The following is a 23,059-nucleotide window of genomic DNA, read 5'->3' on the forward strand; positions in this document are numbered from 1 at the left end:
CTTTTTCAATCAAATCGTGATTTGCTAAGTATAACTGTGCAGCATTGCTAGAGGCCAAAGATTCAGTTCAGCATTGACTCACACTTACCAGACGCAGCGGGGCTTACAAGAACAACAAGCACAACACACAGGCCGACATAAATGCCACAATCTGACTAAGGTCGGCCCTGAGACGTCAGTGATGAACTTTTTACCACAATGGTATGTTTCATGTTCAAACCGCCCATAACTTTTTGCAGGCTGCATCAAAAGTCCGCAGGCGGCTCTCAGTGTTGCCAAAACAGGCATTGTACGCTACTTGCAGGATTATGCCAAGCGTAAATACACCGCCACGGTGCATTTGAGTGGGATACGAGCATTCATCTTTGCGTCTGTTTCTCTTCTCTGCTAATTGAATTGCGAGCTGTCTAGAAAGCTACAAATTGAAGGGAAATGGAAGAATGTAACCGCACAAACAGCTCGAGGATAGCCGAGTTAGAGAGGATTTATTTAGACGAGCTGTTTGAGGCTGTGCCTATTAAATTTACAGTGGAAGCCACACATTCAAATGTAACTGTCAAATGAAAGGTACAGCGGTTGAGTAAACATTCTCTATTTTATTGTGTTAACATGGAAAATCTCATATAATTCTCTGTCCCTATATATAGAGGCTGACCGTTTTTTCTGAGCTTACACTTTCTGCCACACTAGACCACAGCGATTGGCCATCCAAACCCACGATGGGAATGCATGACGCATGTGCGAATGTGCAGAGCAGTTCCAATTGTTCTTCTAAACAAAAGTCATTTTTACACGGGATAAAAAGTGGTGCACAAAACACTTCAGCGTTTCAACTTTTGCAGTACACCAAACAATACATATTCACAACTACATTGGATGGCAAGCAGGTGGACAACAGATTAACTGAACTATTTCAATTGTTTTTACTGGCAATGTCAGACATTTTTGTGGCCACTTTGTGCTGGTCTGAACTCATGAGGGTTGATGGGAAAATAGCACATACCAGTAGAGCTGGTTGATAAAACGAGATTGTAGTGAGATAAAAACGTCCAATGTAGGTTACAACCCTCTATTATTATTTTTTTTGCGCTATTGAAAATGTTATATTTTCCTTGTACTCGACACTCCAAATCAAATTTTGTTTTAACCTCCCAGCTCTACATGACTACCGCGTATGCTTGAGTTTTTACCTGCAGGATGCAAAGCCCCTAGAAAAGGCATCAGACATATGGGTTAAAGAAAACTGCACTAACAAAGGAAAATGTTTATTCAAAAGTAATTATTAGAATATTGAAACAACAGGTATTAAATATATAACAGCTCAGCAAGCAAATGATCAACAATTATATTTCTTTGGCTTTACTGGTGACACTTACTCCCTTTAAAAGGCCTTAAGTGAAGACCATAACTACCAAAGTTATAGGGTACAGTTTTTGATCTTTTAATTTTTTTTCAACATTTTTAAACTCACAAGAACGTTAAAATGTGAAATGCATGATAGGCATCCCCTCATCTTGGTCATTGGACAGAATTGCTATTTCCTAATAGAATCCTCCTTTTGCACCGGACCGGTTTTACCCTGAAACAGCCCGGTTCCGCCCAGGGGTCGCTTTTCACACTTTTTTAAGGCCGTGTGGTTACAATAGAACGATTCCTCAGAAGGTATTCAGACTTGGTGCTAGAACTCAGGCCGAGGACGGTCATGATGACTGAGATCTGATTGGTTAAGAGAGGTCAGTGTTTTTTTTTTTTTTTTTTTTTGTGATGCGGCAAGTAAGGGTACTATACACCTGGTTTTAAGCAAGAAGAAAAGAGCCGCTGACCATCAAGTCATAAAAATACCATGTACAATACACATGTATCGTATTCATCTCTACGTTTAGAATTAGCCAAATTCCACTAATGCTTTTAAATGTAGTGTTTATCAAAGACTCCATCCATGCCAGGGGACAAAGGTGATCTCATTGCAAATGTTTTCTATTGAAACAGTGCCCAGGCCGCCTCAGACCAGACCGATTTTCTGAATCGTGCAAGTAACCCTTTCTGTGCTTCATTCCATGATGAATTTGTGTGAAAAATGGGTAGACACCAATTCTGTGACGTCAACTAGGGTTGGGGGAGGGGGGTTCAAGAGTAAGTAAGAATGTTATCACAAAAAACAACACTGTCAAACCTCTGCACTGACAAAAGGAAAGGTTGTGCTTTTTACAAGGTTTCTTGTTCTACGCGAGGCACTTTGGATCTCTGCAGTTGGGGGGGGGCATTGGCGCAACAGGAAGGTTATACCTGATATGGACATGAGCGCGAGATCAGGGACTCAAAGCCTTGTAAGGGAACATCTGGTTTTATCGTGGAATCAGTGCATGCTCCTCTCATAAACACAAGCCCTGAGCCCCGAAGCTCTGGCCAATAACAAGCATGCGAACACAAACGCCATCCATCAGAGGCGAGCCTTGAGAGGAGGAGTTAACAGGGAAGTGGAAGCGAGAGATAGCACGAAAGAGAGAGACTGCAACAGTAATTAAGTAAATCATTTACAAGCAAGTGAACGAAGAAGCTTTTGATTTCTCATGCATGTAATGCACTTAATTTCCAAACTGGCATACATTGAAATTTGTCACTTTGAAGGTAAAAATGAGTGCAGCATCCCTGAGAGTCACGCTAGATTTCTGACAACAACTTTATGGTTGAAAGGACTGATTTCATCCCTGTGAATCTGGTAATGTACTCCGTAGCAACAAAAGCCATGTTTCAGGCAGTCCTGTCTTCCTCTCCCAATCACAGTGAGTGGGCCTGGGTTGGCTCGCAGAGGTAAAGGTCAGAATTGCTCCCGCTTCTTAACATGCCTCGAGCACAAGCCAGTGATTCTGACTGCTGTTTGTGCATTGTACAGACACAAGCTGAAAACACTGGAGTCGGTGATACTGGACAACCGGGTTTAGAGGATTTTTGAGTGAGGAAAATACAAGTTTGAGTTTAAGAAAGGATAGAGCAGACTCAAGTGATGCTGAATAAAGTTACGCCCACCTTCAACAATAATAAATATATAGATCGGAGATAGGTTTACTAATTGGAGTCAAGAAGAGCAAAGGTACTTTGCATACCTTCTTTACTGCCAGTTGCTACTTTTGTCAATTAAACGCCCAATTTTCACCAACAGACCTGAATTGAAGATGGGTCAGGTAGACTGGTAGTGGTTTAGCGCCACAAACCGGTTACAGGTCAGACAATATTTTCACGGACTAACTTTTATATGGCTTCTTTTCTCTGTGCGGCCCGATACCAAATGACCCACGGACGGGTACCGATCCATGGCCCGGTGGTTGGGGACCTCTGTTCTACAACAGTGTGACTTCATGTACTGCTGCAATTATTTCTCTGAGGATTTGTATGACGTAGCATCTTGTGCGTAACTAACTGACTAACATTAGACCATATGTCCACCCTGCAAGTAATGTAATGCATCCTTTGATTCATGTGTATGCCAGGCCAACATTTGTGGTCAGTAGCCCAATATCCTGTGCCAAATCCTCAGTATCTGTGAAGCTGTGTCATGCTGCCTGCTGCTCATATGTGACCTCAAGCCCATGATTTATCCACTTGATCCTTGCATACAAGTTCAGTGCTGATATAGGCAAGCCAAGGTCACAAAAGAGCAGTGCACTGCAAACAAGATTGAACCATTCATAGGTGAAAGGCAAAATGTCTTTAAAAAGACTGGTGGTGCACTTTTGGCAGTGAGTAGTCATGCAGTGGTACTTGACTTACTATCATCGTTTCATACGTTCTGTGACAATCGCTTATCCTCATTGCTATACTAGAGTTCATGACCCCAAAATACTGACCTTTAATTGGTCTATTGACCTGCATTCAAGTAGAGTAATGAGTAATAATCACAGATGACGCACTGTAGCCACCTGGCTAACTGCCTTGCTAACCGCCTTTTTTGTGATTCACACGCATGGAATTTGCCAACAACATTGACCTTCTTATCTTAGCGCAACAAATGTAACTAGCATAGCGCAGTTGTTGACTGGATTATCATCGGAAAGTAAGGTAATTTTCTTTTGATTAAGCTAAAACATAACATCTAAAATATGGGTCACTTCGACTCATTCTTCTATACTGGGTCACAATTGTTGCTACCGTTTGTTGCTATCTGTGATTTCTTTGATGGTTTTCTCTTGATGGTGATTCTATTACTGTTCTATGTTTTTCTTTTTTCCAATGCTGGGCTGCTGAAACAAGCAAATTTGCCCATTGTGGGATCAATAAAGTTCTATCTTATAATTTCTGCAACATCAATGCTAATTTTATTAGGTTGTCTATGGCATCTTGCATTGTGCTTTAGCATAAAGCTGCTGCTTGTTGTGAAGTTTGCTGCCAACATAGCTAGCGCCAGTAACTCACATTTTTGCTCACGACTCAACAATAAGAAATCGTCTGAGCAATGGCGTTTTACTTGTCGATGAGAGGGGAGGTTGTACTTGGTGCGGGGTGGCAAAGACACAGGTGAACAACGGCGGACAGCTGGAGAGTAAACTCAGCCGGATGGGGGAGATAACTTAGCTAAGTCTTCCTTCGCCACACACAAATCCAATCAAAACATTATCTATCACATTAAGTGCAGAGGCAGTGTGTGCATGTGTATGCGTAAGGGGGGGGGGGGGGGGGGGGCATTTGAGGTTCTGTGTGTAGTTGTGCACAGGGGGGAAGTGGTGCCTGAGCTGAGACAGTGATGGACTAAATTAAATGTGAAGAAAAAGGGGTGGGGACAAGCATTTTTTCATTATCCTTTTTAAACTTGAACATTCAACTTTATTTTTACACATTACTCAGAGTTTGAAACGTTGCAGTTATGGGATATGGCGATTCTGCTGGACCAAAGTTGGGGTTTTCATAGCACTGACTAATAGCGCTTCACAGTTTTTGCCCTTTTCAGAGGGATCTGCCCTCAGCTGCTAAACACACACAAGCCCTCCTCTGTAGCTGCGGCTGACGTCAACCGTCACTTAGCAACAGCCTTTTGGTGTAAAAGCTGCGGCGCTGACACCGTTTTCAAAAGAGGCACACAGAGGAAGACAGAAAAGAAAATGAGAACCAGAGCAGGGGGGGGAAGTAAAATCTGGGGGGTTGTTGGTGAAAATGTGCTTTGTAACGGTTAGAATGTAAACCAAAGTGGCACGAGAGATGGTATAGAAAATTAAACTGACAATGATCTGTTTTGTCTCTTCCTTGAAATGATCAACAGAAACCCATGTCTTATATCAGTTAGGTCATCTGGAGACTATTAAGAGGCAGTAAATTGGGAAAAAAAACATTTACTACATTCTTCCATTCAAGCATGGACTACCACTGTCACTTAAACATTCTCTTTCCTTTTTTCCCTGTCACTGGATTGAGCAAACATTCAGCACATGCAAGGTTCAACGACCCCTAAAGCTGAGCCACCGGAACAGTTTCCATTGTAGGGAACATATTTGTGCCTTTACAAGCTTTAAAAGAAGAGTCATTTAATGCCTGCTTGTACTGCTCTGGGAACACAACGTCTTCACTTATCTGTCATTTGATTTTAAAATAGTGGGAACAGGCTTTCAAGACAGGCAAAAAAAAAAAACCCAAAAACTTGGATGTTGATAGCGCTGCATTACTCTCGCTAAGCCAACAATTTGTGTCTCAACAAAGCAATGCAAGAATGAGCTTTTGACATCATTAAAAAAAAGAAATCAAGCACGTACAGTAGATGAGGTCAAAGGTTTTACATGGAGGACACACTGTTCCGTGGTACCTTGAAGCTAAAAGAGCTTGAAATTGAGAGCAATTTATGAGCGTGATTAACGAGTACAAGTACATAAATGAAGTAACAACATTAACGCCTCTATGAATATGCTGTGAAAGCTGTTCTGACAGCACCTCCTCAGACACCGGGGTCATTAGGGCCGGCCTCTGCTAGACCTATCATGAAAACTAAAGAGCTGCAAGCTAATTGCTGGTGATCATGACGCAAACCGTTACCAGGGCAACGCGAGTTTTGGAGTACCCGCTCTAGCATTTCCTCATCTGTTTGCACTCATACCGGCAAGCTGACAATGCAGTCATTGCATCCTGTTTCGCTCCAAACATGCCACCTCACGACACTTGACACTTTCAAATAGCAGCCTTGCGATCTCATCAAAGTGTAATCAAATTTTCTGCGTAAACTGTCCAGTCAGTGCAGATTATTTTAAAATATGCACACATACTCATTAAACAGAGGCATAAGTCACAAATGCTGATTCAGCTTCTGATGTCTTATACACAGAATGTTCCACTGTTTGCAACGGTACCTGTGTCAGTGTCCATTAAGAATTGTTTAGCAATGAATTAGAACATCTTGGTCTTCATAGCGCAATTGTTACACAAGAGCCATAACACTGCAACTCACATGGATTCATTCACTTGGAATGCAATCTAAAATCTGACCCTACATATGCCAGGGACGCTTGGACCTTTGATATTTAAATATATTCAGTGGAACTTGGTTATGATTCAACTGAAGAAAAAAAAAAAAAGGACACAATAGGCATAAGCATTTGTATAAAATGTGTGAAAACAAAAGAAAACAAAACCTTCAAAAACTAGGGCATACAAAAACCGAGGTTATTCTCTCTATGGAGTCTTATAACAAATGTTGACGTCACCTGACAAAATCTATTAAAGTAGTACTTTAAGACAAACAGGGGAAGCATCAAATAATCCATTGTAGGAAGCTAAATACAATGAAAATATTTTTTTTAAATGATTAATTTCTTAAAGTGGCCCTGCGTCATACAACTTCTGAGAAAGATTAGATTGTCTTTCATAAGATACTTTTACTTGGAAATAAAAGCGGTGCAATGCCCCATCTACTATAAAATGGGAAAGTAAAAACAGCTCTACTTATGTTCGAGAATGTTTAGCGATCAGTGGACAGCTGATAAGATCAATAAACACATTAAAAAGCGTCATCACAGACACAAGGTTACAAGTACGACAATGAAACCGTTAGATAATACGCATAATACTGTACTTCAACAACTATAGAACATTTTACATAAAAAAAAAAAAAATCTCTACTCAAATCCACTCTAGTTTACACGTATTCCTTCCGGCTTTGAAGCTTCATAATCCTGACTGAGAAATTAAAATTATATAACTAGTAGAGAAAAACTTCCCCACATAGTCAACGAGCATTTTTTTTCAGCCTTTATTCTAAATAAAATGACTCTCAAAAGCAAAGCAAAAGCTACAATACTGTCTTTTTATTGCATTAGTGTGAAGATAGAGCATTGCGGGGTCTCTCCTCCCTTCTACAGGGTGCAAACTATATTCTACAGGATGATTAATACAACTGCATTTTTTTTTTCTAGTCTTCATTTTAATCAGCCGCTGGTACGTCACCAGGCCGTGACGTCAATGTTATATCATTCCGCATGGCTTTACAGCAAGTGAACGTGACAGCCGAGAGCCGCTGCGTGTTTTCAGCAATGTCCCCCCTTCTGGCGTTTCCCTCCACAGCCCAGTCAAGCTTGCTTCTTCTCGTTGGGGAGGGGGCTTGGTTAAGTGCATTACTTACCCCCGCCTGCCCTCTTGCACACAATAACGGGGCCTTCTGTGAATTCAACACTGCATCGCAAGCGGGGCCGGCCACTGACGTTGTTTGTGTTTTTTAGACAACACCAGTGCCACTTCGTTTTCATGATAATTACGCAATATTATAATTCTTGTATGTTGTTATTTGAGGGAAAACCATTATATTTAATTGAAGGCATATTCTTTTTTTACACCAGTGAGCTATGGTAAATTGTTGTTTTTACCTAATTCTAATAAAAACTAGCTTGTTAAAAATAATCAAGAATAACTACAGCAGCATGAAAACAAATAAAACTTTGCTTAGGTTTTTATTTTTATTGTTGGAGAGCAATATCATCATTGTTTTAGAGTACATACTGTACGTAATTACAAGTGAGGGAAGCAATTCATAGCTCTGAAATAAACTGTCAATTTGTCAGTGTCCTAACTGGGGTAAAAACTAGGTTGGGCAGCGTTGTGGTTATACGGTATTCCGCGGTGTCTATAATAGCACCGATGTCACTTTCGGCACCGTCATAAAAGAAAACTGCAGCGCATGAGGACCTAATATGATAATTAAATATAATTTACTGACAGTTTTGTTATGTTTTCAACTTAATATTACTAGAACTGCAAAGTTTCCTGGCTGCATGTCTGATAATTTGGACCAAACAATTTGCGTCAAAATCTCAAACAAATACGAGTTGCCTCCCCTGCTGATCAAAGTCAGCAAAGGCACAATTATCAGCTATCTCGAAAAGATTATCCCGACTAATTATCGGTGGTCTGCTATGTGTTATTAAAGATTTTTCTTCCCCAGTCTGCTCGGGAAAACAGTTTGGGCTGTAACTGGTAAATGTTCAACATTTATGATCTATTCTTCTTGTGTGTGATACACATCAAGGTCAGTCTATCTACAGAGTTGCCAACCAGGAAGTGACCATAAGCTTACTCTGTTGCTTAACTTGAGGCGCAACTGATTGTGTTGAGTGTTTGTTTATTGTGCCTTCCAAGTCATTCACCGCAGTAAAAATGACACCACTAGTTTGCTATTCATGCCATACTTATTTGATAAATAGTTTCTATATAGTTTTATCGGCCTGTGGAATAATTGGAACCGCAACTGACGATGAGTCTGACCTTTCAATGGATTTAATGATTCGGAGTGGCACGGATGGTTTGATAAACGTGTTATGTTCTAGTTGTTTGAATAACAGTTAATCTGTTACGTCAGGCACGTTCTCAGTTCCTTGTTTGTTTTTGTAATGTTAGCATACCGTATCGTTTAGCCTGTTGTTGTCTGTTCTTGGTGTTTGATTTTGTCAAATAAAGTCCCCAAAAACGTGACTTGCACTCCGGTGCGATTTATATGTTTTTTTTCTTCTTCTTTATGATACATTTCATGGCTGGTGCGACTTGCACTCCGGAGCGACTTATATTCCGGAAAATACTGTTTTTTTTGACAGATGTAAGTAAAATTATTACACGGTGGGAGAACAATGTACAATGTGTTGTCATTTTTCACTCAAGGTTTGGAAGAATGAATGAATACATGAATGAATGCATGATAAAGTACATACCTGTGAGTATTATTTTGTTTGGCTGTGTTTCTGCATTGTTTGTGTTCAAATATCTGCTGCAACAAGGATAAAACAGAGCAACATTGAAAATGGTGTTCTTAAAGTTAGCGTTAAGAAACGAGACTTTACCAAGGCAAAGTCATTTGATTGTTATAAAAATACATCTTGCCAGTCTCTTCTCTCATTTAGTTTCCAAACTGGGGCTCGTTGTGATGGGAGTTAAATTGAAATTGCTGCCACCATCTTGTTTGGAAATTAAAGCAAAGAGAGAGCTGCAATTTAATTTCACAATCCAACCAAAAAATTCTGACCTATTCTCTTTCCAACCACATTAACACTTCACTACGCATTTGTTGTTCAAACATGTGGTCTGCCTTCTAATCTCATCTAAACCTGTTGAGTTTAGCGCTTGCTGTCATGCAGGGTAGTGACGTTGTTTGGTTGACAAAATCTGCCCACAGACAGCTGCACACGTAATCCAAACGGCTTCTGCGGTAGTTCTCGCCTCTTTGGGTGAACTTTCACACACAGGCGCGCACACTTCAAATGGTGAAAACAATACAAGCTACATATTGGACAGCTGCTGAAGACATGTGAACACCTAAATGCATTGTTCATCATTATGCCTTCAAGCACAATGCTCTCTAACACTGCTAAATCCAACCTACCGTATCCAGCGCATTTAAAATCAACTAAGAGAAACTAACTGCAGAGTGCACAGAATCATTCACATCCATATCAGATCATTGACTATTTCTCCTAACTGAACAGACGCCGTTTAAATTACTTTGTAAGACAAGCACAATTCTCTCCACTCACTCGTTGGGATTGTGCTTCTAGGGTGCGTTCACTCCGATCATTCGGAAACTCGGTGCGTTGCTCAAATTTGCTGTGGGGTTATTCAGAGTCCCCCCAAAACAGCTTGCCGGTGCCAGCATTGGAATGGGGGTACGTCTGTGTTCGGAAATGAAAGTGAGCAGAGAGCACTCTCAGAACACGTCAGCTCACATAGTAGTGCACCGGCGGCAGGATGATTTTCCAAATGTGACCGTAGTCACAATTGGCCAAGTAAAATATGAATGGACTACTGGTCCAAAGTATGCCGGTAATGAGGATAAGAAGAAAAAAAAAAAAAAAAAAGGAGTCTAAAGGTGATGGTCAATCTCCAGCTAGACACATTTTTAAAACTAAATTGATTTAGATGAGCCAGTTTTTTCGATTTTTGTATGTGTTTCGCATTAAATGTCAATATAAAAAAATATTTTAGCCTTTTTTCCGGGTCATTATTTTTTATCAGTTAATAAAGAAATCTTTTGACCAATATAAAATACTTATATAGTGATGTACTTTTCAGTCATATTGCCCAGGCCTAAAGTAAAGCAATAGTCTTTCTCATTCGAAACAATCAACCCGTGATGTACATAGCAATTTTTAGAATTAAAATCCAGGCGGGCATGAAAATCTCTGTCCACAAGAAAACACATCCCTGGGTGTCAAGCCATTTCTGTCAATACATAAAATAAAAACGGCTGACGTACGGGAATAAGATCACTGTGCTGACTAATAGAGAACAATAGAAGAAACAATGATATACAGCACTTACACAATATCTTTGCATCAGGGAGATATAAAAGGTTTTATTTGTATTTGTTTTTTCTGAGTGTGTTGATTCCCAGTCATCCAGGTCTAAGTAATCAGCAGAGATTGAATTGAGTCAACTGTACTCTTCATGTTTGTTTGAAGCTTGTTTTCTGAAAGCCTTAAAAATGACAAAAGCAATGACGCCCAACAGACATTCGGGTGGACATGTCCTGAACCAGTCAAATCAGATGCATTTGCTTTGTTGTCTCCTCCCATTGAGGCCACAGCTCCAAGGCATATTTGCATGCTATCTGGGGATTGTCATGATACGCTATGGCGTGCTAACCAGATTAAATGCCTTAATTAATTGCTTTATTTGTCATATTTGCTCAGCTGCTGCAACTCTTGGCATTCACACTCAATGCCAGTGATGAGAAGGAATGAAATACAAATATTTTGATACTGTATTTAAGTACTATTCAGGGAGAATATAAATATATTTTTTACCACCTACGCTTGAAAACAGATATCTGTACTTTCTACTCCTGACTTTGTCAAGATCAGCTCATCACTTTTTCGATTTCCACAGATGACAACACAACATATAAAAGAAATGCATAGAAAGAGTTAATGTTTGGGACTTCACTATTACCCAAAAATACAGGAGTTAAAGCAGTTCTTCTATTACCAGAACGTTTATTTTTAAAACAAGTATCCCTATATAAGTGCACAGTGGAAGTGGGTGACTCTTGAATTTGAAAACAATTTCGGCAGTAAGTTGAAGAAAAAAAAATCACGACTATTTATTGATATGATATGCATTAAAGAAAATCTGGCAAGAGAACAACATAATTTGATTGGACACACAGAGCCATTAAAACTACACTTCTTATGAGAAATTCTATTTCTCCAACCATAAAGTAAATCTGCTGTGTCTGGCTACTGAAAAACAATTTCGAAATATTGCTGAATAAATTATTTGCAATTTAATGAATAAGGTTATGTAAATTGTATTTTAGTACTAATCTAATCTTAGTTTAACCTACTTTCTACTTTGTAGCCATCTATTTTTCTTTCTTTAACACAAAAACCTGTACTTTTATTTAGTAGATAAAAACAGCGCAAGTTATTTTGCCACCTCTGCTCAATGCATTTCAGCGCATTTGCACTTCAAGTTCCGATTGAAGTGTACTTTTACATTACAGTTTACAGTTAATGAGTTGAATACGTACTTCAACTAGTCTTTTTTCATGCAAAAATATGTCTTCCTATTTTAGTATCGAGTGCAAGTACTTTTGCTCAATGCAATTTGTGTGCTTCTGTAACACTGCAGAACCTGCATTTAATCATTTTTACTTGTAACAATCAGGATGCCTACTTTTAGTAGTCTTTTTTTTTTTACACAAGTAAATGTCGTTCCACTTAAGTACAGAGTAGTACGTTTGCCATCGTTGCTCAATGCATTGTTTTTGCTTCTGTACTTATGTACATTTTCAACTCTGTAACTTCAATACTTAAGTAAATGAGCCAAATCAATACTTCTGCTTATTGATTTTGCGCTCTACTACCTCTACTCTTTGCAACCTTTGTACATTTTAGAGTTCATACTTTATGACTTGAAGTCAAGTAAATGAGTTGAATCAGTCCTCCGACGTTACCAGTCAGTTTTTCACACACAAACAAACAAAAATACTTTTACTTAAAGAGTGTGAACACTTTTGCAACCCCTACTCAATACCGCTTCTTTTAAAAATGTACTTTTATCATTTCTTCGTACGTTTAGCAGCAACTTTCCACGACACAGTTTTCCTCCTCAAGAGAACATGTGGGCCTTGTTGTTGTTGGGCCCGCGACAACAACAAACGTGGAAGTGCTTGGAGTGCCGTCGACTTTTCTTACCTGCTCCCGGGATATACACGGTAAAGACGGCCTCCGGGGCATTTTACAGCTGCCATAATAACTGCTTGAAGTTTCCCCCAGTGACACACAACTGGAGCGTCTCCTGGCTCGGATGACGGGCACCTTGTCCTCCGTGGTGGAGCCTCCGCTCGGAGCGTCTCTGGGCGGGTAACATCGGTCGAAGCCGAGCCCCAGCAAGGAGCCGCAGAGCCCGGCGACGCAGGCGAGCAACGGCCTGAGGAGCGGCGGTAGCCCGCTTAAGCTGCTGAAGGAGAGCTGCCACACCACGCTGGCGAAGAGCAGGACGAGCACGCTGTGTTTGAGCTTGAGCGTGGGGACGAGCGTGAGGAGCCCCACGCATCCCAAGACGAACAACAACCTGCCCACCATTTGTATCTGGTGCTGCTCCTCTCCCCACTGCAAGAAGCGAAGCACCACGAAGTCCCCGAGGTAGCACGACGCCGGTAGCGACAGGAGCCACCAGTGGCTGCCCTCCTCCTCCTTCTTCCTTCTTCTCAGGTAGAAGGTCAGGAAGAAGAAGGCACAGCCGATGCTGAAGAGGGGACTGGCGGACTGCGAGAAGCCCGTCAACAAAGTCCGCAAATCCCACCGCGAGTCGCTCGGCGAGCTCCGGCAGAGCAGCGCGGAAAGCGCCAAAGTCACTACGGCGCCGATGTAGACGGCGGAAACCCTGAAGACCTTGGAGCCCAGCAGGTCTTCGCCGAACAAAAAGCCCCTGTGGTGGTCCTGTTTCAGGGGGGTGACGCAGCTCTTCACGTAGCCGTTCCTGAAGCCGTCCGAGCTGCTGCTGCTGTTGCCTCCGTCGTGGTGGTGCCTCGCTTTACCGCGTGCAGCCTCTCCTTGCTCCCGCGCGGCCATGGCTCGACGACAGCGACACGTCGTCCGTCACCCCCCGCGGCAATGCCCCAATCGACGGTCTATTCTCGTCGCGTTAACGCTGGACTACATGACGGCGAACGCGCTCCATAGTCGGTCGGTCCCAGTAACATGCTCCAGCAGTGCAGTGGCACTGAAGAATCAAGGTGAGATGTTGTTTTTACAACCAACGGCCTCGCTGGCGCCGCCTAAGAGTAACAATTGGCATTGCATGGACTCGTGGTCACTTGGTCCCCTCGCCAGGGGCGTAGCTTGTCAGGGGTGGGGGGTAGGATTAGGGACGTGAATAATAATAATGGTAAAAATAAAAAAATGATAATGATGGTAAATATCTGAGTGTTTAGTTTTAATTTTAAAAACACCTCCCTCCTTGATTGTTTTTGTATTTATGTGAAGATACAAACGATACCATACACCACTATTTAAGCAGTTCATTCTATTCAATAGAAATAGAAAGCTGCGGGTTTTGGCGTTGCCTTTTTTGGTCCAACACAATTTTGTTTCTGGTAGTTTAAGCAATATAAGATTAATGACTATGCTCTGTGTTTATATACATGTCCAGACTACAATTATTACTGTTACACTACTTCGCTTTTTTTTTATGAGTTGCTGTTTTAATTTTGCGTTGTGATCTGTTCTATGTAATTGGACCTTCTTGGGATACCGTAGCAGTGATGTGGCTCTCAACATTTCCGAGTTCCACGTCACGAGGAAGTAGTGGCGACCCGAAGAAACAGCTCATCAGACGGGGCGACTGACTTTTATAAATGTAAATAATACAACTTCCATCAGAAGGACGCGTTGCAAGCAATTGGTGGCGACTCGAGGTGAATTATGCGTTTAGCCTTTGCTACTACTGATAACAATGTTGATGCGGTTTTATTTGGTGTCAGATAGCGAGCTAGCATTAGCATCTGTGTCCTCCATTTCAATCCGTTGGCCTAAAAAGAGAAACTGCCGCTAGCCAATGGTTGCTAATTGATTGTTGCCAACTTTTCATCTATTCTTTTTATTAAATGAGTGAGTGCTTGTGTTTATTCATAAAATATCTGATCTTGCTGTCGAACTGCGCGATGTCCACAGAGCACGGGGGTCAGTCAACGCGCTCCATACTACGTGTCACTTCATTCATTTGTTTACTCAAGTCGCATTTGGCATGTTAATTGTTATCATTTCGAAATGTAAGTGTGCCCTTAAAGTGATGGAACGTTTTCATTGGATCTGCACCTCTTTTAGACATATGCTATCAGTTTGCAAACAATACAAGTACTACCTGTCTTATTTATCCTGCATGATCAATTTCTTCTTAGTTTTACGTCCCAGAGAACATCTTCTTAAGCATGTGAAGATTATTTCGTGCTGATTTTACTGCCAGCAAGTGTTATACATCAGTATTATTTAGTGCGTGCCTTAATTCGTTCTGTCTGCATTATTTTCTGCACTGTCAATTTGAAAAGATGCCCTGTTTTTGGCTAAAGGGTTACAAATTAAAACATGTATAATCTGATGAATCGAACAATTAATTGACAGATGATTTAATTATTACAATAGTAATTACTTCCAGCCATAAAATGCAATGTAAATGTCGTCTTTACTGGTTATGTCTGCTACCACCGACTCACTTTACTGAATTTTGTCTTCACTGCAGGTGAAAAGCTGGTCAGTGAATCTTCCGATTCTTCAAGATCAATCCAGTCCAGCAGCAAAATGACAGCTGCGGAGAATGTCTGCTACACTCTGATCAATGTCACATCTGACTCAGAGCCCCCCTCTGAAGTTAGTCTCAAGACTGATCTGGGTAATTATTTAATAGTCATATGAGCTATAGAATTACCATTTTTTTTCTTGTATGGATGTTTCTGTGATCTGTGTTAATCATTATCTTGTTAATACTACAGAAAAGGGGGAGATTAAAGCGAAAACTGAGGCACTGAAGAAAGTGATCATCATGATCCTGAATGGAGAGAAGTTGCCTGGACTTCTGATGACCATAATTCGCTTTGTGTTGCCTCTTCAAGACCACACCATTAAAAAACTCCTGCTTGTGTTTTGGGAGATTGTGCCCAAAACCACTCCGGATGGCAAGCTTCTCCAGGAGATGATCCTGGTCTGTGATGCCTACAGGAAGGTATGGCAACAAAGTCTGGAGATTTTTGATTTGCATGACGTCCAAAATGCATCCACGATTCATGTCACGAAAAAGAGATGCTATGGTATCCTTAGAAAATCCATTCCTCAACTAATAAGGAGGTGTTATTTCAATGGTAGGACCTGCAACACCCCAATGAGTTTATCCGCGGCTCCACCCTTCGTTTCCTGTGCAAGTTGAAGGAGTCTGAGCTGCTTGAGCCTCTCATGCCAGCTATCCGCGCTTGCCTGGAGCACCGACACAGCTATGTGCGGCGGAATGCCGTCCTAGCCATTTACACCATTTACAGGTAAAAATTTAGAACCATTTATAGGGGCCATGAGAATGTGCTTTTTAATTAGAGTGCTCCAACCCCCACCCCTAGCAGTGGGTCATTTGCATGACACAAGATTTCCATATCTTAGAAGATGAAATGTCTGTAATTGATGAATTGTTATTCACACACCTTGGGAATGTTTGAATTTGTGGGAAAATGGCCTACCAATAATATTTTTGGTAGCCAAAAAGATACTCATTTGCTAATAATTATTTGATTCAGGAACTTTGAACACCTCATCCCGGACGCTCCAGAGCTGATCCATGACTTTCTTGTGAATGAAAAAGATGCAAGCTGCAAGAGAAACGCTTTTATGATGCTGATTCATGCAGATCAGGTCGGTTACACAGCGACCTCTTAACTAACTTAACTAACAGTCGTAATGACCCGACAAAATTTGATCATTTTCTCTAGGATCGAGCTCTGGATTATCTCAGCACATGCATTGATCAAGTTCATACTTTTGGAGATATTCTTCAGCTTGTCATTGTGGAACTTATTTACAAAGTAAGTTATGCCGTCAAGCGCTAGAGAAATTGCCAGCACCCTAAAAATCTTGTTCTTTTTTCCTTATAAGGTGTGTCACGCAAACCCATCAGAGCGTGCTCGCTTCATCCGTTGCATCTACAACCTGCTTCAATCCTCCAGCCCAGCTGTCAAGTATGAAGCAGCTGGCACGCTTGTAACGCTCTCGAGTGCACCCACAGCTATTAAGGTACACTGACAAGATTTATGACAAACTTGATTGAATATTAAACTGCAGAAAAATGACTGAGGTTTCATGATTCTATTATAACTGCACATCATACACCTTTACAGGCCGCTGCCCAGTGCTACATTGATTTGATTATCAAGGAGAGTGATAACAATGTGAAACTTATCGTCCTTGATCGTCTGGTTGAGCTTAAAGAACATCCCACTCATGAGCGCGTACTCCAGGTATTTGAATCTCTGGCATGACATGTTATACAGTCTTTTCTTGTGCAGTGTTTCTCATTGACCTTTTAAATAAATCTCCTATATTTGTCATTATTAAACAAATCATGATTTATTTGAAAATGTATTAACATGAATCATTATGAGGATTTTAGTCGCGATGCCACTGCATGAACAATCAGCTTTCAAACACTTTATTGAACAAACAATTACAAAATAAACTCGTACAAAGCACATTCACACGAGCTTCATCGACTACAATTGATGCCAAAGCATGCTTATTCACCGAATCCCACATCACGCACCAGGTTAGGCGGCCACCTTTTAATATCAGATGTTTTGCATGAGCATTGTTTTTTCTTTCAAAAATCATAAATCAATCAAAATGTGAATGTTCAAGCCACTGGGTAATATGTAGTACGTACAGTATAAATCAATTCTAAAATTATGTGATAGCTGCCGTCGTGTGACAGGAAAATGTCTAGTAGATGGCTGTGTTGTGGAAAACAATTGCTGTACATTCATTGGAAAAAATATACTAATATGTACAAGTAAATGTTTCATGTATGGTGCAAATGTGTGACACACTGTTGTGATGGACGATAACCCCTGCTTCCTAAACTCAGGACCTTGTGATGGACATCCTTCGTGTTCTTGGCACTCCTGACCTGGAAGTGAGAAAGAAGACCTTGCAGCTGGCCCTGGATCTTGTGTCATCACGCAACGTGGAAGAGGTCTGTCGAGTCGCACGTGTTCCATTTTCAACTCTGTGCTGTTTCGAATGTATGTTGTTGTGTTCCTTTTCAGTTGGTGATCGTTTTGAAGAAAGAGGTGATCAAGACAAACAATGTCACTGAACATGAAGACACAGACAAGTACAGGCAGCTGTTGGTGCGCACTCTTCACTCTTGCAGTGTGCGCTTCCCTGACATGGCGGCTAATGTCATTCCTGTGGTGAGCTATTTTCTAGAATTGTCTTGAAAATGATGGCAAGCAAAATGATGTTTCAGCGTTTAATGAGTCATATTTTGAATACAATTTGACACATTTTCAGCTGATGGAATTCTTAAGTGACACCAATGAAGCAGCTGCCGCTGATGTGCTGGAGTTTGTGCGAGAAGCCATTCAAAGATTTGACACCTTGAGACCACTCATCATTGAGAAGATGCTGGAAGTCTTTCATGCCATTAAAACTGTCAAGTAAGTCTTTACCATCAAAGGTTACTTGGGGGAAAATGTTCCTTTACAGTTCTATAAACCAAATGTAAACAAGGATAACATTCTTGTCGTTACAGGAGCCAGTGCTTAGTGCATCATGTTCAGAAACAGTGCACACACCAACTACTGTTCCGTTTTCGACCACACACAGGAAACAAGGCACATTTTTCACAGTACAATTCATTCGTCATTTTCCTTTATAAAATCCATCATCACTGCTAGCATTAACTTCATTGCGTAGATGACATTTATGAGTCTCATGGTTATGTCCCTGAATGTAATCCTTGTTTTCAGGGACAGTACTGAAGTACAGGCCACCAAATTAACTAGCGATGTTCAAACTTTTTTTTTTTCTCTGACCCTCTCGATTTTTCCACATGAAATTCCCCGCAAACTGGATGTGACAAACAACACTTGAGTAATTGTTAAGTACTGAATGTGTTTAAATGCACAGCCGCTAAAAAAACCCCAAAAAAAACAAACTAACGGCGCTAAAAGCAGCTGACATATTACTTTTGAGTGAGGTTCTACTGTACTTTATTAGTACCAGTACGCAGTGCGACTCTGCTAATCAGCTTGTGATCATGTGCTTCTCTACAGAATCTACAGAGGAGCGCTGTGGATCTTGGGTGAATACTGCAGCACAAAAGAAGACATCCAGAGTGTGATGACAGAAGTTCGCAGATCACTGGGAGAGGTAAACGTGTCCCATAACGTGTTGTGTAGAGCTCGCAAATTAGGTAACCAATATCTGACATGCTCTCTCACTGCACAGATTCCTATAGTGGAAAATGAGATAAAGAAAGAGACAGGGGAGTTGAAGCCAGAGGACGAAGTGACTGCTGCTCCAGCCCAGAAGCTGGTTACAGAGATGGGCACTTATGTAACGCAGAGTGCCCTCAGCTCATCTAGGCCTTCCAAAAAAGATGAGGATAGGTAAAAAAGGAATCTTTGTACATTATTTTGTCAGCTCACTCATGATCTGTTCTTGCTGTTCAGGCCTCCACTGAGGGGTTTCCTGATGGATGGTGACTTCTACGTGGCTGCCTCTCTAGCCACTACCCTGACCAAAGTGGCTTTGCGCTACGTTGCTATTGCCCAAGACAAAAAACAACAAAATGTATGTTTGTTTTGCTGACATTCGTGACTCAGAATACAGGTCCAACTAACCTTACTTTCCTTGTCAGTCTTTTGTTGCAGAGGCCATGTTGATCATGGTCACCGTGCTGCATTTGGGCAAGTCATCGCTGCCCAAGAAACCAATTACAGACGACGATGTGGACAGAATCTCCCTGTGCCTCAAGGTGCTGTCAGAGTGCTCGCCACTCATGAATGACATTTTCAACAAGGAGTGCCGCAAATCCCTGTCACATATGCTGACTGTCAGACTGGAGGAGGAGAAGCTTTCACAGAAGGTAATAGCTCTTGAATCCAACCTAATGACAGTCGGCACCTGTGAATATTCTCATTCATGCAGCTCATTGTAGTGTTGGGAATTGGACTGTTTTTATTCTCTTGGAAGATGCACTGCTTCTCAACTGAGCAGCATTAAGCATTCAAGCCACCGTTGTGTGTATTTGTCAAATATGTTTTTCATATGGTCTGGAGACTTTGGTAATGATTAACAGATGCCTATTGATGGCGACATTGCATGCTGAATTAAACACTAACGATATATCTAAAACGTCTCACAATTATGGGCAACTCTGCTTTGAAGACGGGCTGGCAGTGAATGAGTTAAGTTACACCATGGAAGAATATCTCATTTTATTTCCCCTTATGAGACACCTGTTATTTGGACAATGTTGGGTGCAAATGCCATTTTCTGTCTTTTCCCTCCCCAATACCAGAAAGAGTCTGAGAAGCGTAACGTAACGGTGCAGGCGGACGACCCAATCTCCTTCATGCAGCTCACAGCCAAAAACGAGACGAGCTCGAAGGAGGACCAGTTTCAACTCAGTCTGTTGGCTGCTATGGGCAACACTCAAAGGAAGGAGGCTGCTGATCCCTTGGCTTCAAAGCTCAACAAGGTGCCGATTCCTTGTGTCAGCAACAGACAAAAGTCTTCACAAGTTGAATGACAACTTAAAGCAAACAATCTTTGCACTTTCTTTTTTTGTCTGCGCCCCTTTTAGGTGACCCAGCTGACAGGTTTCTCAGACCCAGTGTACGCTGAAGCCTATGTCCATGTCAACCAGTATGACATTGTACTGGATGTGCTGGTGGTCAATCAAACCAGTGACACGCTCCAGAACTGTACTCTTGAGCTTGCTACATTAGGTAAGTTCCGGTCACTGGCAAGTCATCTTTATTTCATTTCATTGTGCCGTTTATTTTACTGAAGTCCTTTATCCGCAGGTGACCTGAAGCTTGTTGAGAAGCCTTCCCCGCTTACTCTGGCCCCTCATGACTTTGCCAACATCAAGGCCAATGTCAAAGTAGCGTCGACTGAAAACGGCATCATCTTTGGCAACATAGGTAAAAAATATACACATACATATATAAGATATATTTATATTCAGAACATTTTATTGCAACGTGTTTCTTTATTTTTTTGTCCCCCAGTGTATGATGTGTCTGGAGCTGCAAGCGACAGGAACTGCGTTGTCCTCAGCGACATCCACATTGACATCATGGATTACATCCAGCCGGCGTCCTGCACAGATGCTGAATTCAGGCAGATGTGGGCTGAGTTTGAGTGGGAAAACAAGGTGAGCTTTGAAATTTTGCTCGCCGCTGGTGTAAGGGACAGCCCTGCCACGAGTATGGCATTATTAATTTGTAAATCTGTAAACTTGACGGAAACATGATGATTTATGTACAATAATTACTGACTGGTTTTTACCTCCTGGTAGGTGACAGTGAACACAAACATCACTGATTTGAACCAGTACCTTCAACATATCCTCAAGTCCACAAACATGAAATGTCTGACTCCAGAGAAGGTTTGTTCTCTCCTCAACCAATGTGTTGGATATGTGCTGTCCTCTTGTGTGTCACTTCAAAATAATCCTTACTTTATGGCAACATGGTGGACACATGCAATTGCGATTGTAAAATGTTTGTATCTTTGTCTCTGATCAACTAGGCATTGTCCGGCTTCTGTGGTTTCATGGCCGCCAATCTTTACGCCCGTTCCATCTTTGGCGAAGATGCCCTGGCGAATGTCAGTATTGAGAAGCCCATTCACCTGGGGCCTGATGCACCTGTCAATGGACACATACGCATTAGAGCCAAAAGTCAGGTGGGTCACTGCGTCTCCACTATCAGTTGTCTTGTAAAGTATTGATGTAACATTTAGTACAGTGGTTTTGTGTCGCTAAACGTGAAACAACAAGAATTACACGTGTATATAAAACAACCACACAGCTTTGCCATGACCAAAGTCTGGCAGTTTAATGCAAACACAATTATAACGCCATTGACGCTATTAGAAATTAGCATACATGTTACGGCGTTATAATCCTTTAAGCAATGAGTATTTGAACACAAATGGTGCTGCAGCATCACAAAGATACTGTAGATAATGTAAAAATTTGAATATGGTGGTTTTTATAACCATAGAGTGCTATTTTATATTAAAAACAATACCGGTTTTTGGGGGGTGGTTGCTGCTGCATTAGATTAATGGTATTACATTCCACTAAAATGGGGGGGAAATGATTTCATGTTTTGAAGTCAAAGAACGTGTTTGAAGCTTAAGTCAAGGCACCATTGTAAATGCAGCTTGATGTCATTACCAATCGAATGGAGTCTTGTTATAAATCATCCCTTGTCTGTTCTGCAGGGGATGGCCTTGAGTCTGGGCGACAAGATCAATCTCTCCCAAAAGAAGGCCACTCTCTGAAAGAACTTTGAGTGCTGCTTGACCCTTCAGACTTTGTAAAAGTCAGCCGCTCTTCTACGTATCATCCTTTCTGATCCCTTGCATCTCTGCACATTTACAACTCTGGTTGCTCAGTTGCTTCTGTGCTGTTTTTTACATCACTGTCAATCTACTCATTCCTGATTCATTTTGAAAAAATTGTCCATTAAAATATCCATACAAAATGTATTCATTTGTTGATATCCTAAATGATTGCCTCAGCATTAATTACAGTTCACATTTTCCACCTTTGTGTACCAAATTACTTCTTTGAAAGACCTACCACTCATAAAAGTTGGAATATACTATATGTAGTTCAGTATCTTCCTCAAATGGTGGCTCTATTTTTTTCTTAAACTACAGAAAAGCAGTGGTTTTACGAGGGGAAAAGCTTTTTTAATGGCTTTATTGATACACGTTTGTTTTGTAACGTTTGATTTTGATCAGTTGCAATAACTTCTGAGAATGCTAATTTGATATAAAAAAAATACTGTAAAGCCATAGCACAGTATTGTAGTAAATGCTGTATACAGTATTACAAGCTGTAGGCTAATTCTTGTCAACTCAATGGCAAAGATTAGCATCTTTTCCTTCAGAATGTTACAGCAGTCAAGTCAGCTTTACAGATTCCACATTTGATGTGATTGACAACAATGAAACATGCAGCTGTCACACATCGTGATGGTTATTGCTGTCATCTAGTCAAGGAGCACAATGTCTTAGGTGTCGTTTTGGGTTGTGGCATTTATTAATCCACATGGATGACTAATTTGGTATCCTGTACCGTAGAAGTAATTTGAGGAATTGCGGGATTACTTTTGGAAAATAGTACTCATGCATTTGTAATTTAACATTTTTTGTTACAACAGAAAGCCCTTTTATGTATTGACTGCAGATCACAGTCAAATGAAATCCACGTGACTTGCAACCACACGAATTGGATTTCAGTATGTGACATTTGGAGGGGGGTCGACTTTGACATTGGGGAATGCAGCTAATGTGCCAGTCATTCTTTGTGCGGCAATCAC

The 23,059-nt window shown here is 41.1% G+C and overlaps 2 protein-coding genes across 2 annotated transcripts in view; one reads left to right on the top strand and one right to left on the bottom strand.

The window, feature by feature from the left end:
- The window catches only part of pde3b (phosphodiesterase 3B), a 33,350-nt gene extending 19,637 nt beyond the window's left edge, over positions 1-13,713 (bottom strand). Inside the window, exon 1 of the mRNA XM_085908577.1 lies at positions 12,651-13,713. Within this exon, the coding sequence (XP_085764703.1) occupies positions 12,651-13,529 (879 nt within the window). The 5' untranslated portion in view covers positions 13,530-13,713. The remainder of the gene's footprint in view (positions 1-12,650) is intronic.
- Positions 13,714-14,216: 503 nt separating this feature from the next.
- Positions 14,217-22,220, top strand: copb1 (COPI coat complex subunit beta 1). Its single transcript, XM_085908578.1, has 22 exons — positions 14,217-14,374; positions 15,196-15,345; positions 15,446-15,675; positions 15,816-15,985; positions 16,235-16,349; positions 16,427-16,519; positions 16,590-16,727; positions 16,832-16,951; positions 17,575-17,682; positions 17,756-17,902; positions 18,003-18,148; positions 18,767-18,863; positions 18,942-19,102; positions 19,166-19,286; positions 19,354-19,581; positions 20,017-20,196; positions 20,302-20,446; positions 20,525-20,644; positions 20,732-20,877; positions 21,022-21,111; positions 21,255-21,410; positions 21,954-22,220. Exons 2-22 carry the CDS (start codon positions 15,255-15,257, stop codon positions 22,011-22,013), a joined length of 2,862 nt encoding a protein of 953 aa, XP_085764704.1. The 5' UTR covers positions 14,217-14,374; positions 15,196-15,254; the 3' UTR covers positions 22,014-22,220.
- Positions 22,221-23,059: the final 839 nt, after the last annotated feature.

Source organism: Syngnathus leptorhynchus, chromosome 3 (assembly GCF_054491065.1).
Source record: "Syngnathus leptorhynchus isolate UIUO chromosome 3, UIUO_Slep, whole genome shotgun sequence".
Lineage (NCBI taxonomy): Eukaryota > Metazoa > Chordata > Actinopteri > Syngnathiformes > Syngnathidae > Syngnathus > Syngnathus leptorhynchus.